Source organism: Syngnathus typhle, linkage group LG7 (genome assembly GCF_033458585.1).
Source record: "Syngnathus typhle isolate RoL2023-S1 ecotype Sweden linkage group LG7, RoL_Styp_1.0, whole genome shotgun sequence".
NCBI lineage: Eukaryota > Metazoa > Chordata > Actinopteri > Syngnathiformes > Syngnathidae > Syngnathus > Syngnathus typhle.
Genome location: NC_083744.1, coordinates 7891771 through 7905679, shown reverse-complemented (window position 1 = coordinate 7905679; position 13909 = coordinate 7891771). Strand labels below are relative to the sequence as shown.

Here is a 13909-nt window from a genome sequence, read left to right as displayed (position 1 = left end):
TGAGTTATCCATGCTGGTGAATCAAACGTGGTCATGTGCCGCCTCTGGTAACTATTATTTGGTCAAGCAAGCACCCAAGTATGATGAAAATGAACACAAACCATGTAAGATTTTTTTTCAAATCATTTATTTACCTATACAAGAAAAGTACTTGTCAATAATAGAATTTCCAACAAAAAATAGTAGTAAAAATAAGATCACTTCTTGTCTTGTTTTCTTTACAGTAGTTTTTAGAAAATATACATGTGAATTTAAAAAAGAGGCATCTCTAGCTTTCTTTGTACAAATGTGTTTGAACAGTGAATGGGTAGAATAGTTTTGGGGGTTAAGTCTATTTTGAATAAAAACACTGTATAAAGAAAATGGCATTTTAAAAGTTGGCTGATGTTCATCTCAGCAGATGGATGATTCCTGCTGTCACGCCGGCCAAACCAACAAAGGCTAGGATGGATTTCTTCAATGTAGACTCTAGGTCTTGTTCCTTGAAGAATGTGAGAAATCCATCCTGATGAGGAAACAGATAGAATAATACAATGAGTTGGGAGGATTCCAAAAATTGCCAAGGACACGTCCGGCATATTGCTCACCCATGCGTTGTGCTGCACAAGCCAGGTGCGCTGGTGTGAGATCAGAAAGTTTGAGACCTCCTGGGCCACCAGCTCCACGCAGCACTCTTGCTGCCTCGCCTTGAGGCGTTCAGATACCACAGCGCAGAAAGCCAACAGGCTGGCGATGCGACCCCAGTTGGTTATCCCGTCAGCGAATAGATTCCTGGCCACCTCGCCGATGAAGGACATGTCGCGCCCTCTTTGATCCAATGACAGCCTGTGGATGATGGCTGGAAGACAGATACAGATGGACACTCAAATATTTATCTTCTTTTTTTATCGATAACCTCCAGTACATATAAAACGTTCTAGGTGCTGATTCATAAATTCAGCTTTTTATTTTTTTATTTTAGCTTTTGCTTTTAATGAACCATTTCATCCAATTGAATCCTTTGAAGACTATGTTTCCAATTCTAAAGAGTACTCAATAGAAAAACGTAAGAAAACAATTGCAGTAACAGTTTTGAATTTGTTTTTTTTGCAGGGGGTGCACATTTAAAATGAAAAAGCAGTGTCGATCACGACAAAAGGCTGAAACGGTTCTAAGAACACGAAAGAGCAACACACTTAACTGATTCGATCTGGGAAATTCAAGCATACTCTTACCATTGTATGGAATCCTGTACTTGTCCACCACTCCCGTCACGACCTTTTTCATCATATACTGGACGTTGCTTTGGTTCCAAGCAGGTGTGGACAGCCCAGTAAAGTCAGTGAGGAACCGGCCGATGAGCCGCCTTGTGTCGGTGTCTAGGACGTCTGGGACAGCGGGGAGTTGAAGGACCGGCACCGGCGGGGAGCCTTCATCCATGTCGCCGTTTTCAGAATCCTTGTCGCTTGTCGCTAGGTAACGGCTGGATGTGAGTGGTCCCTCGCTCGCGTCTTCGCCTCTATTTAAGGCAAGTTTTGCGCATGCGCGAGTCACATCAAAGGACATGAAAGAGTTTTCAGTTATTCAAAGAAGCCAATTTGTCATATTTCGTCACATGTCCAAAACAGAATAATACAAAAAATTCCGGAGGGATTTAACAGTTTTTTTTTCCTTAAGTCAACAAAGCAGACTTGCGGTTGGTACTACTCATCAGGCATTAAATCAAACAAACTTATATGCAGGTAAAATAAAAAAAATAATAAAAAACAAACTACACACAAGCACACTCACACACACAAACATACACATATAGACCACAATATTTCAAAGTTTCAACATAATTTAAATTTTTATGAGCGTCACTTGGCGGAATTACATGTCTGGTCTGTGTTTCAGACGGACCTTTTATAATGCTGGACCTATTCACGTGCCGCTTCTGTTGTTAAAACTGCACCACCATGCCTGTTGATAACAAACGAGTTCGCGGCCCAGAGCTCTCGCAAAGTCCGTCTTTGTTCGCGTGCAAGCCAGCGGCGGTTTTCTCCTCGCACGGCCCTCGTGCAGATGGCCGACAGCGGGACCAGGTTGACGTCCGGCCCGTTTTTGTCAGGTGCGGGCTCGTGAGTCAAGCTAAGGGTTCCGCGTACATGGAGGCTGGAGACACCAAGTTGATGTGCTGTGTTTATGGTCCCAGAGAAACGGAGCGTAAAGACGACACCGATATGAAGTGTGGAAGGTATATAATCTCCTTTTGTGTGGTCTTCACTTTATTTCAGCATTTAAATTTTAATCTCTAGCTCAAGAATTCAACACCTAAGAGAAAACAAATTGATGGACTTGATTTATGTCTGCTCACGTCAGTATAGTTGTAGTTCATTTAGGCGTATTCTTTTTGTCTTGTGAGTACTGTTATCTCCTCTTTAAATGATGGGGCCCTCAACAAACCAGCTGTTCTTTGTTTAACCAGGTTGACAACAGACATGCGGTTTGCCCCATTTTCTTGCCCGGAGAGAGGCTCCTGGATTCAAGGGAGTCAGGATAAGGACTTCTCTTTGATGCTGCATGAAAGTCTGCAGCCCGCCTTGTGCCTCCACAAATACCCTCGCTCTCAGATAGAGGTCAACGTGATGGTTCTTGAACACAGCGGCTCAGTTCTTGCGCACGCCGTCACCTGCGCGTCCCTTGCGCTAGCAGATGCGGGAATCGAAATGTACGACCTGGTGCTCGGCTGCGCCATCCGCCAGGACGGGGGCTCTTACGTGGTTGACCCAACATACGCGGAGGAAAACGGAAGCGGTTCGCCCAGTGGTGACAATCAGGGAAGACTGACCGTTGCATTCCTCCCTAGCTTGAACCAGGTGTCTGGGCTGCAGTCTGATGGAGAAATGACCGAAGAGACTCTCTCTGCTGGGGTGCGCACCTGCATTGAGGGTTGCTATAAGATCTATCCAGTCATCCAACAAGCTCTGGCCAAGGCAGTGCGAAGGGCAGCCCCCCCACCATCAGAGAGCTGATAGAAGTTGTACTTTTCTGGGTCAATATTGCCATAAAGTGCTTTTGATGTCATTAAAAATCACACAGTCATCATGAAAAGTTAGGAAGTCTTATAATTGACTAAGTGTCCACAAATAATTTGACTAAAAACATCCTTTTGATCCTGCATATTATATTTTTTTATAACTGAACATCTGTCTTAGAAACTGTCATCTTGGAATAACTGCCTCTTTAAGAAACTTTCTCATGTTTTCTTGCACATTATGATTTTTTTGATCATTTTACCATACCATTTTATCTTTCTGCAAATGAGGCTCAAACTGTTTAGTTGTACAATAAATATTTACGTTTATGCTTTGAAATTATTCTCATATAACATGAAAACAATTTCAATAGTTTGTTGTCAAGCTTGGCGTGTCCACTCTCATAGTATAGTATCAAATGATGTAATTCAAAATGTATTTGTTAAATTGCTGCTTTGTGATGTTTTCACCGATTCACGACCACGGTTCATTGGGCGCCGTTGAACTGGACTGCCCTTACACCTGTCAACGGACCCTGTGGAGGCTATTTTGTGTGTTTTGGGGTGTACTCTTGTAAAAAAAAAAAAATAATAATAATAATAATAAAAAGGGTTGTATTTGTGTTTGTTTTCCCATTTCATGCTGCCTGTCAATTTGTGTCAAAACCTGCATTTCTGCGTGACGCCTGTTCTGTTTTGGAAGTAGTGTCTATTTCACTTGGGCAAAAGGCATAGGATTGACAAACATTCTGCTGATGGCATTAATCTAGTTTTTAAATCACAAATGTGCTTTATTATACTGTGCAACTCCTGATCAATTATAAACAGTTACAGATTTCATGAGCAAATGACTCGTCCTACATTTGAAATGTCTAACTAAAGTGGCATGATTTAATCATTCAGATTTGTGCAGAATCAACACATCTGCAAAGGAATACTCATTACAAATGAATTATGCATATCAAAATGAGGAAATCCATAGGATTAAATGTAACAGAATTTCATTGGACCAATGGTAGGCCTGTTCTGTGCAAGTCGCATGACTGATGCAATAGTAGTATACCGTACTGCATCTATATCCGAGCGAATGCATCTCATTGTGAGATTTCACATTCTTTTCTTCACAGTGAAGCATTACCCTTCTCATGAATTATTTGTATGTATTTTATGTACATGTACAACACATATAACATATTGTACATGTTGCCACCAGACATTACCCATAAATATGCTGCATTAAGTCATGAAAGTTTTCAGTTGCATCAGCCGAGGAAGACTTTTCGTGTCATTGGAGTGGCGGCTTGGTTCAGAGTGAATGTCAATCTGACCAATGAGAATCGACATTTGATAAGACGCGCTGCGTGTGCACCAATCGGCTTACACTTTGGGCGTGATCCCAAGACGACGCTTTCACTCTGGACGAGCAGCGTGGACTCACGCACCGTAGTCTGGCTGGGATCCTTAAAACGACTCACTCTGCGACATTTAACGGCTTATGTGAGTACTAACATTTGCCCTGGCGACAATTTCACTTTAACATTCCGGAAGTACGCCCAGTTGAAAGTATTGCCTGAAATATCGTCGGACTGTAGTGGGTTGCCCGGTTTAGCTAACAATTAGCTAGCTTGCGTCAGGTTGCTAGTGCCTCTGTCCAGCAGCAGTGACGATCAGCTGAGCTGTTCCGATGCGGTACACTGATACGCATGAACACTTGGCTCTGAGCAATCCGATCGTTACATTTATTTCAGTATTATAACACCAACGAGACTTTGCATGAAGGAATTGACAATAAAGCTGACTCTGATAATAGAATTCAAAGTCTCCCTATGGTTAAAAGCCTGTCACTTTATGATCCGTAAGGTGCACACGTTCTCTGGTCTTGGACTGCATTGCATTGCATTTTCTAGTACTTTGGCCTGTTGATCACAGAGACAGAAGTTTCCATCCTGTTACCTCAGTGAATTTTCACCTGCCGTGGTTGCCAGCCAGCGGGGGCTCCAGAGATCTCAAGGCTTCGGCAGTTTGCTACCCCTTGATTGCTGCGCGGCGTATGAATGAATAATCTCCCGGGAGCACAACTCGGAATGCCTTTTAATTAAGAAGAGTACACTGGTCATTATGATGCTTACGTCGGTATGGTGTTTTTGTTGTTGTGGTTGTACGGTTGTTTGGTACTGCAATTTTGGAGATTGTTTTGGGAAACGTGTGTGCTTGTGCTGGCGACACCTTTATGGCTGCAATACTAATAAAAGGTCAAATTAATATTTTTGTATTGTCCTCCCATTAGGTCCTTTTTGATAGAAAGAGTAATTGGGAAAATCTTTTAAGCTGCCATTTCAATACAAACACAAAATGGAATATTTGAAATGAAATATTTTAGGAAAGGGCGGTTCACTTGGCATCGTCTCGTGACATTTATAATGATTAATACGAAAGGTTTACACAATCAGCGCTGTGAGGGGAAAAATGCTACCTCCAATAAATCCATGTCATCAAGATCGGTTCTTCTTTGTTCCACAGAGCTGATTCGGAATGGATTCTTCTATGAGTGCCGCTGAAATCCGCCAGAAGTTCATCGACTTCTTCAATCGCTACGAGCACCAGTATGTGCACTCGTCAGCCACCATCCCGCTGGATGACCCCACGCTGCTGTTTGCCAATGCGGGCATGAACCAGGTGAACTGCCGATCATGCCTTTGCCACGCGCTGCCGTAAGCTTTTTTCATGGGCGGATTTAAACATGTTTGTGTCTCTATTAGTTCAAGCCCATCTTCCTCAACACCATTGATCCATCCCACCCCATGGCAAGGCTTCGTCGCGCAGCCAATACTCAAAAGTGTATCCGTGCGGGAGGAAAACACAACGACTTGGATGATGTGGGCAAAGATGTTTACCACCACACATTCTTTGAGATGTTGGGATCTTGGTCCTTTGGGGACTACTTTAAGGTAGGATGCCGTAAACCTGTTCGGCCTTTCACAGTTTGCTGGCATTTAATTTTTGAAGAAACATTTCAGTTAAATGCTCCTGTTTTTTGTTTTTATCCTCTCGTCTGCTCACGTGCGTGCTGCAGCATCTGGCCTGTAAGATGGCACTGGAGCTGCTGACTCAGGAGTTTGGCATTTCCATTGACCGCCTGTATGTCACCTACTTTGGCGGCAACGATGACGCAGGCCTGGAGGCTGACTTGGAGTGCAAAGAAATCTGGATGTCTCTTGGGTGAGTGATGTTAGATGTGAAGTTAAGGGAGGCGGGTGAGACATTTACAGGCACTCTTAAGAGTAGAATTGACTCAAATACGTACCAGGTTATTAAAATCTGTAAAACGTAAAATGTGTTACGTTTCTCTGGGAATAATTAAAAAAAAAAAAAAAAAGTGTTGAAGCAAAGGAAAAGCACTCTTGAAGTAATCTCTTGCTTGCTACTCTCTCTCTCTCTCCATCAGCATGGATGAATCTCGCATCTTGCCGGGCAGCATGAAGGACAACTTTTGGGAAATGGGAGATACCGGCCCCTGCGGTCCTTGCAGTGAGATCCACTACGACCGCATTGGAGGTAGAGATGCTTCCCACCTGGTGAACATGGATGACCCCAACGTCCTGGAGGTCTGGAACCTGGTGTTTATCCAGTTCAACAGGTAACGTGCACACGGGGTGAGAGCAACTTGATTTGCAAGTTTGACGACTGGGAGTTTTCTGCGGTTTCTTTCAGGGAGTCGGAGACGGTGCTGAAACCACTACCAAAGAAGAGCATCGACACTGGGATGGGTCTGGAGCGCTTGGTGTCTGTGCTGCAGAACAAGATGTCCAACTATGACACTGACCTCTTCATCCCATACTTTGACGCTATTCAGAAGGTAGGCAAATACAAGGATGTAAGCATTGAAACTGCTCATTTATCTGCTAGATGGTGTACAGTGGTACTTGGACTTAAGGAAGTTACGAGTCTGGTCGAGACTTATGGAAGAAGAAGAAGAAGAAGAAGAAGAAGAAGAAGAAGAAGAAGAAGAAAATAATAATGTTGCTTGGGGGAAAAAAATTGACAGATTACACTTTCTCCCATTTATTGAACATAAACAGTCGAAGACCAAATACAAAGAAGATTCATAAAGAGATTCAGTAGGCCAGAACTAAGGCTGAAGTATCAAACCATATTAATGACATTAGTAAAATGACTTAGAAGCTTGCTCACATAACTTAATATTTTTCCTAGAGGTGATAACAAGCATCCTGCTTCATGATTAAGGTCAAATGGTGTTTGTTTCAGGGTACTGGTGCTCGGCCATACACGGGTAAAGTTGGAGTCGAGGATGCCGATGGTGTTGACATGGCCTATCGTGTGCTGGCTGATCACGCTCGCACCATCACCATCGCCCTTTCGGATGGTGGGCGGCCTGACAACACTGGAAGAGGGTACGAATTTATCGGTCTGCATTACACTTAAACTTTTGAGTCTGAATTTACGCAATGGAAGTTCCACGCTACACTTCTGAATTCTTTTGTGCTTTCCATTTAGGTATGTTTTGCGGCGAATCCTGCGTCGTGCCGTCCGTTATTCCCATGAAAAGTTGGGAGCCCAGAAAGGCTTTTTTGCTACGCTAGTCGATGTGGTGGTCAAGTCCCTGGTGAGACTTTTGTTTTCTGCCCCAACGCAATTCGGTGTGTGCATTCCCAGCCTACATGCTTCAAATGAAGCACTGTTATCAATTGACAACATGATACAAATGTAGATAGTCTATCTTGGAGGTTCTTTTCAGCTCCAATCTGTCAGACAGAATTCTCTTTCTGGCAGTGGCGAGTGAGTGCATAATGTGGCTCAACAAAAACTTTCTTTCTCCATGTGCAAGATTAGTTATTCTTTTTTTATCTATTCTACTTCTCGTTTACTGTTCTCATCAACCTTGGTTCTATTTTTCAGGGTGACGCATTTCCCGAATTGAAGAAAGACCCAGAAATTGTGAAGGACATTATCAATGAAGAGGAGGCGCAGTTCCTTAAAACGCTCACCAGGGGGCGACGCATCCTCGACAGGAAGATCATGAGTATGGGAGACAGTAAAACCCTCCCAGGTACGAGATACTTGACGGAAAAACCTTTCTAATTGCATGGCTTCATCCTGATGTGTGTGTGTGCTCGGGGAGAGTGTTAAACAGGACTTTTCTCCATCTTTGCATTCAGGTGACACCGCATGGCTCTTGTATGACACGTACGGCTTTCCCCTGGACTTGACCTCACTCATCGCAGAGGAGAAAGGCATGGTGGTGGACTTGGCTGCCTTTGAGGAGGAGAAAAAGGCCGCACAGGTGAGGAAAATGAAGGGGCACATCCTTGTCTGCAGAATTTATTGGAAGGTACTTTTGTGGTGCTATTGGATGCAGCACCACAACACTAGATCCGAGTCGAGGTGCAATTTCTTGAGCAATTTCAATAATTCTCCGGCTTTGCATACCCACTCATGCTGACGTGATTTTTAAAAGCCAATTCCTCCTCGGGGATCAACCTCATTCCAAGAGCACTAAGAAGGTTCAGAATTAAAATGCATGTGGACTTGCTTCTCATGCATCTAATATACATGTATTACAAAACTATTTGCCTTGAGAAACTAGTTTGTTACAGTCTAGACGTGGAAGTGCTGCTTACGCATTATTGATAAGGTTTGCCAAGCAGTCTTTGTAGCAAGACTTTGTATGTGTCTGCATGTGTAGTTGAAGTCCCAGGGGAAAGGTGCAGGAGACGTGGACCACATCATGTTGGACATATACGCCATTGATGAGCTGAGGAACAAGAATATCCCTGCCACAGATGATTCTCACAAATACAAATACACCTCTGATGAAAACGGCACCTATGGTATTCACCCTGTAAAATCCCAACCCAAATGAGAATTATGTGCTCTTTGGAGCGCTTCCCCTCATTCTGGTGATGTCCTCAGACTTCCAACAGACGTCGGCCACGGTGTTGGCGCTGCGCCACGACCGCGCTTTTTGCGACCAAGTGACCACCGGCCAAAAGTGTGGTGTGCTGCTGGATCAGACGTGTTTCTACGCCGAGCAGGGTGGACAGACATTTGATGAAGGCTACTTGCTTCGGGAGAATGATAACACAGACGATGTAAGTGGAGTCATTTGCATAAGCATCCATTGGACACTCGTAGGTTGACATGATGACAAAGATGAATGTTCATTTTTGTCAATAAGAATGTGCGTTTGTCTTTTGACGTCAACATTATTTGAAGAAATACGAGTTATCCCGTTTCATATTTTTGGCAGATTTTTTTTCTCAATGTATATAATGCTTTGCATTCGAACATTTCCAGCGGACAAAAATGTGTGACCGCAGTCTCTGTTTTGCAGCGAACAGAGTTCTCAGTGAAGAACACTCAGGTTAGAGGAGGTTACGTTCTACACGTGGGCACAGTTTATGGAATATTGAAGGTTGGAGACCGTGTCACCTTACACGTGGACGAGGTGAGCTCATCAGTAACCGAAAATGCGTGAACAGGAAAAGAAATCTCGGATGCTTTTGACCGTGTTTTTTGGTCTTCTGCTTTCTCCAGGCTCGTCGCAGGCCCATCATGAGCAACCACACTGCTACACACATCCTCAACTTTGCTCTAAGGGGAGTTTTGGGCGAGGCGGACCAGAAGGGCTCTTTGGTGGCGTCGGACAGACTTCGCTTTGACTTTACCGCTAAAGGTGCCCTGAGCACAGGGGAGGTCCGTCGCACCGAGGAGATCGCTTGTGCTATGATAAGGGATGCCAAGGTCAGTGATGCTAGTTTAGTATTTTTATTCTTAATTTAAAATCCCTTAATAGACTGTCAAATTGTGGCATGGGTACCACTAGTGCTACACCAAAGACTCTAGATATAACAAATCCAAGTGCAGTTGGGTTATATTTAACTTTTAAGAACAATACGCTTGCATCTAATATTTAAAAACCTTTTTGTGTTCCACTTTTATTTCCCTTTCATGTGATGTACATTTTCGTTTCGGTTAATTTTTCAAAATTCCTACCTGTAAGCAAAGTGTTCATGTTCAAACTAGGTAATGTTACAGTAGGTTACAAAAATATTAAATATGCTCAAAACCTCTTCCTTTTTTCCATGCATATATAGGCATACTATGGTATTGTATATGTTGGGAATGAAAGGGTTATGCTCCTTAAAAAGCTGAATATTGTTTAGGTTGGAAGTTGGTGTAAACATTTAAAAAGCAATGGTCTTTCAATTGGTTTTAAATTAGCGATTGAGTGCTGATTAATTTACTTTAATTTTACTTTTACTAATTAATTTCCACTTTAAAAAAAACAAAAAATCGCATTTCACATTGAAAAATGAATTGCATATTTTTTTTTTAATCCAATTTAAGTATGCCGCTGACTGTCAACCATCTCTTTTCTGTACTTTGCTTCAGCCCGTTTATGCCATGGAAGCCACCCTGGCCAAAGCCAAGGCTATTCAGGGTCTGCGCGCGGTGTTCGACGAGACGTACCCTGACCCTGTGAGGGTCGTGTCCATCGGGATCCCCGTTCAGGACCTACTGGATGACCCCAATAGCCCTGCTGGCTCCCTCACCTCCATTGAGTTTTGTGGTGGGACGTGAGTATTTCTGGCGACCTGGGACTTGTGCGATGTGCAAAACACGAAAAGCAAAACAGGCCACAATCTGTGTTTATTTGCCTGTCGTAGTATCACTGTTGCAGAGTAATGTTTTGTTTTTGTGAAAGGGGCAGCACCTGCCCTTGTAATACTCAACCTTTCGCCCCACACTTTGCAGCCTGCTAACAACTGTCATGTTCCGTTTTGTTATCCATAGCCACCTGCAGAACTCGGCCCATGCAGCGCCGTTTGTCATCGTCTCTGAGGAGGCCATCGCGAAGGGCATCCGTCGTATTGTTGCCGTGACAGGAAGCGAGGCTCAGAAGGTCGGCGCTCGCACACACGAACGCGCAAAATATTCAGAGATTATTCGTGACAGTTGTTTATGATCAGCCTGTCAACATGATTTTCTTTCTGCTGACATCTTGACTGAATTCAAATTGCTTTCTCTGCAGCGCAGGGATTTTCAACTGGGTGACACATTTTCCTATGGTCGTTAAGATGCAAAACCAAATCCATTGACGTCAGTGTGCGCACGTTTCTTGTCAGAAAATAAAGACACATCACAATTGCAACATTGCATTCCAGATTACAGTTTTACAAAACAAAGGGGTAAATTGAAATTAAGTATCGCTCCCCAAATACAGTAAATGACACATAAGGAGAGGTTGCCGCGCTCTGAGCATGAGAACTGCAGACTTAATTATAGAAAGAAAAAAAAAAACCTTCAACTGAAAAGGCCCACATTATTACTGATGAACCCAAATGATGCTGATATGTGTGCAAAAGAAAAATTCTGTCTTCTCAGCAGCCTGTGATGGCCCAAATGGATGTGCATTTAATTATAGATGGATGAATTCTTACCTCCCCATTTATCTTCTCAATTTTTGCTGCTGACCATGGATTATGTAAAGCAACATATGCTGGCTTTTAGCTGGTCACACACTTCAGCCCGGCAAAAATTGACATAGCTAGGGGCGTCATGTGTTTGCATACTTGCTGAATGTGTTGCATAGATTGTACGCAGACTAAATTGTCAAACGACAGCACTAGAAGCGTCGCGGTAAGTATTATTTTACCAAGGTTGATTTTGCTCTTGTTCACCAGGCTCAGAGGAAAGCAGACGCGCTGACCCAAGCTCTGAGCGCCCTGGCAGACCACGTAAAGCAGCAAACAGTTCCCAACAAGGATGTGCAGAAAGAGATTGCTGATATGGCAGAGGTGTGATTGTGCATATTTAACATGTATTCTCTTTGGTTTCTCTAAATTGCTTCCATTGTGCTTTTGGAAGGGCGTTAATACATGGCCCCCTGAACGAATGCTCTCCGGTTGGTAAGATCTCTGAATTGTAACTTGATTGCCACTGTCGACTTGTGCGCAGTCCATCGGCACCGCGGTGATGTCCCAGTGGCGGAAGGATGAGATGAGGGAGACCCTGAAGGGCCTGAAGAAGACCATGGATGACCTGGACCGCTCACACAAGGCGGACATTCAGAAGAGAGTCCTGGAGAAGACCAAGGAGGTGATTGAGAAGAGCCCCAATCAACCATTGCTGGTAATGGCAATGGAAACTGGGGCCTCAGCCAAGGTGAGATTTATTTTTCAATGAAAGTCGAGAATAACATCTTTAATGAAATTGTGCTGTATATGCATAAAAGATGAAAAGTGTAAACCTCCCATTCTCCTAGGCTCTCAATGAGTGCCTGAAGGTGCTGAAGGCCAACTCCCCTCAGACCGCCTCCATGCTCTTTGCTGTGGACCCCGATGCCGGCAAGGTCATCTGCTTGTGTGAAGTCCCTCAGGTGAGTGCGGTTTCGGAGGCCGTGTTTGTTTCCTTCCATTACACCACACACACAATTTTTTTTTTTTTTTTTTGTGTGTGTAGTTTGGTCATGCTTTGTGAATTCCAACTCAAACTTAATGGGACTGTCTTTTTACACCACAGGAAAAAGCCAAACTTGGACTGAAGGCAAGCGAGTGGGTGCAAGAGTTGTGCCCCCTGATGGACGGCAAAGGAGGTGGCAAGGACATGTCTGCACAGGCCGCTGGTCGCAACACAGAGTGTCTGCAGGAAGCGCTACAGATGGCCAGGCAGTTTGCGTCGCTCAAGCTGGGCGAGAATTAAAACGTGGGCGAGGAGCGAGGAACAGGAGCCAGGCAAGTGTCATGTTATAAACAGGGTGGAAGATGGGAGCATCGTCTGATGTGTTTCTTTGAGTCTGATCTGGAACAGAACAGCACCTTTTGGGGGTTTCTCAATCTCACTTTGCTTCTTGGTGACCACTATTGAGATTAGGTTTGTTCATGTGAACCTCGCTCAAAATGTATCTGTGTGGGAATTCTACACTAACTTGAAATCCGTTCATGGCAACATCTGACATTGTACGCTGATAGGACCCTACAGGCAGTGTAAATCTTATTTGCATGCTGACACAAAGAAGACAAGGAAGGGATTTGTAACCCTGGAGTAGTGCCGAAAGGGGACAATTTTGCACTTGGCTTTACTGTTTTGAGCGTTAAGATCTAATCTGTGCTGCCATTTCTCCTGTTCGTCTCGTCGTCATGTAGACGTCTAAACCTACTCAAAGCCACTTAGCCTTCCTGATTTGTTCAGGGCTAATTCCAACTCCAAATTGACCAGCAATTTAGGAACTTTATTTCCCCGTTTAGATGCGGGGCCATGGTACCATCCATCCATTATTTGTAAGATGGAGCTGTTTGAATGAACTTTAACTGTAAAATGAAGAAGCCATTATGTTACAGCTTCTAACGGTCAAATTTAGTAGATTGATATCTTTATCCTGTGTTAATGGTTATATTCTCCATTTAGTATGAAACTTCATCTCTTTATCACCTCAATGCACACACCTCAATTTGTCATGTCAAAGCTGTTCCATGGACGCGACATTATGGGAAAAGACATTTTGGGATTGGAATAAAGTGTCCTGCCTAGCCTATGTCTTCCTTTTCTCAACAAATCTATTTTATTATAATGCTGATCAACATGTTCGGTGTGTCCGTTGCATTTATGAGGTTCTGGATTCAATCCCAGACATCTCCGTGTAGGTAGAATTTCTTGTGAGATATTGTTTGGCCTTTTTTTTTTTGCTTCTACTTGGAAGCGCAGACTTAAGATTTAAGCGTCACGCAAAACAAGAAGTTGGGGCATCACCTGTTAACATTACCGTTGTTTAGCTAAATGGCCAATTAACCTTTAGCTCTTCTGTCCTGTGACTTACTGGAGGTGGAATTTCTTCAAGTCTGGCTGAATAGAATTTTGATTTCAAATTGCTTGACTATAAAGTTTTTGAGACAA

At 43.5% G+C, this 13909-nt stretch overlaps 3 protein-coding genes across 3 annotated transcripts; 2 read left to right on the top strand and 1 right to left on the bottom strand.

Annotated features, from left to right (window-relative positions):
* Positions 1-134: 134 nt before the first annotated feature.
* LOC133156709 (induced myeloid leukemia cell differentiation protein Mcl-1 homolog) lies at positions 135-1545 on the bottom strand. Its single transcript, XM_061282625.1, has 3 exons — positions 1215-1545; positions 588-838; positions 135-505 (listed from the first exon to the last, which is right to left on the bottom strand). The coding sequence occupies exons 1-3, from the start codon at positions 1543-1545 to the stop codon at positions 389-391; spliced, it is 699 nt and encodes a 232-aa protein (XP_061138609.1). The 3' UTR covers positions 135-388.
* A 329-nt stretch (positions 1546-1874) lies between these two features.
* On the top strand, positions 1875-3618 carry LOC133156905 (exosome complex component MTR3-like). The gene is made up of 2 exons (XM_061283006.1): positions 1875-2215; positions 2447-3618. Exons 1-2 carry the CDS (start codon positions 1938-1940, stop codon positions 2991-2993), a joined length of 825 nt encoding a protein of 274 aa, XP_061138990.1. The 5' UTR covers positions 1875-1937; the 3' UTR covers positions 2994-3618.
* Positions 3619-4380: 762 nt separating this feature from the next.
* Positions 4381-13545, top strand: LOC133156882 (alanine--tRNA ligase, cytoplasmic-like). The gene is made up of 20 exons (XM_061282970.1): positions 4381-4492; positions 5516-5671; positions 5755-5943; positions 6069-6214; positions 6441-6632; positions 6707-6851; positions 7262-7407; positions 7511-7619; positions 7913-8063; positions 8173-8297; positions 8700-8844; positions 8927-9105; positions 9348-9461; positions 9551-9757; positions 10409-10593; positions 10811-10919; positions 11701-11814; positions 11975-12181; positions 12282-12395; positions 12539-13545. The coding sequence occupies exons 2-20, from the start codon at positions 5528-5530 to the stop codon at positions 12716-12718; spliced, it is 2901 nt and encodes a 966-aa protein (XP_061138954.1). The 5' UTR covers positions 4381-4492; positions 5516-5527; the 3' UTR covers positions 12719-13545.
* Positions 13546-13909: the final 364 nt, after the last annotated feature.

Coding starts and splice junctions, on each gene's coding strand:
- LOC133156905 (XM_061283006.1), top strand. CDS start 1,938: ATGCCTGTTGATAACAAACGAGTTCGCGGCCCAGAGCTCTCGCAAAGT. Junction 2,216..2,446: donor ACCGATATGAAGTGTGGAAG/GTATATAATCTC, acceptor TTGTTTAACCAG/GTTGACAACAGACATGCGGT.
- LOC133156882 (XM_061282970.1), top strand. CDS start 5,528: ATGGATTCTTCTATGAGTGCCGCTGAAATCCGCCAGAAGTTCATCGAC. Junction 7,408..7,510: donor CCTGACAACACTGGAAGAGG/GTACGAATTTAT, acceptor CTTTCCATTTAG/GTATGTTTTGCGGCGAATCC. Junction 9,462..9,550: donor TCACCTTACACGTGGACGAG/GTGAGCTCATCA, acceptor TGCTTTCTCCAG/GCTCGTCGCAGGCCCATCAT.
- LOC133156709 (XM_061282625.1), bottom strand. CDS start 1,545: ATGTCCTTTGATGTGACTCGCGCATGCGCAAAACTTGCCTTAAATAGA. Junction 839..1,214: donor GTACAGGATTCCATACAATG/GTAAGAGTATGC, acceptor TCTGTCTTCCAG/CCATCATCCACAGGCTGTCA. Junction 506..587: donor TTGTGCAGCACAACGCATGG/GTGAGCAATATG, acceptor TTTCCTCATCAG/GATGGATTTCTCACATTCTT.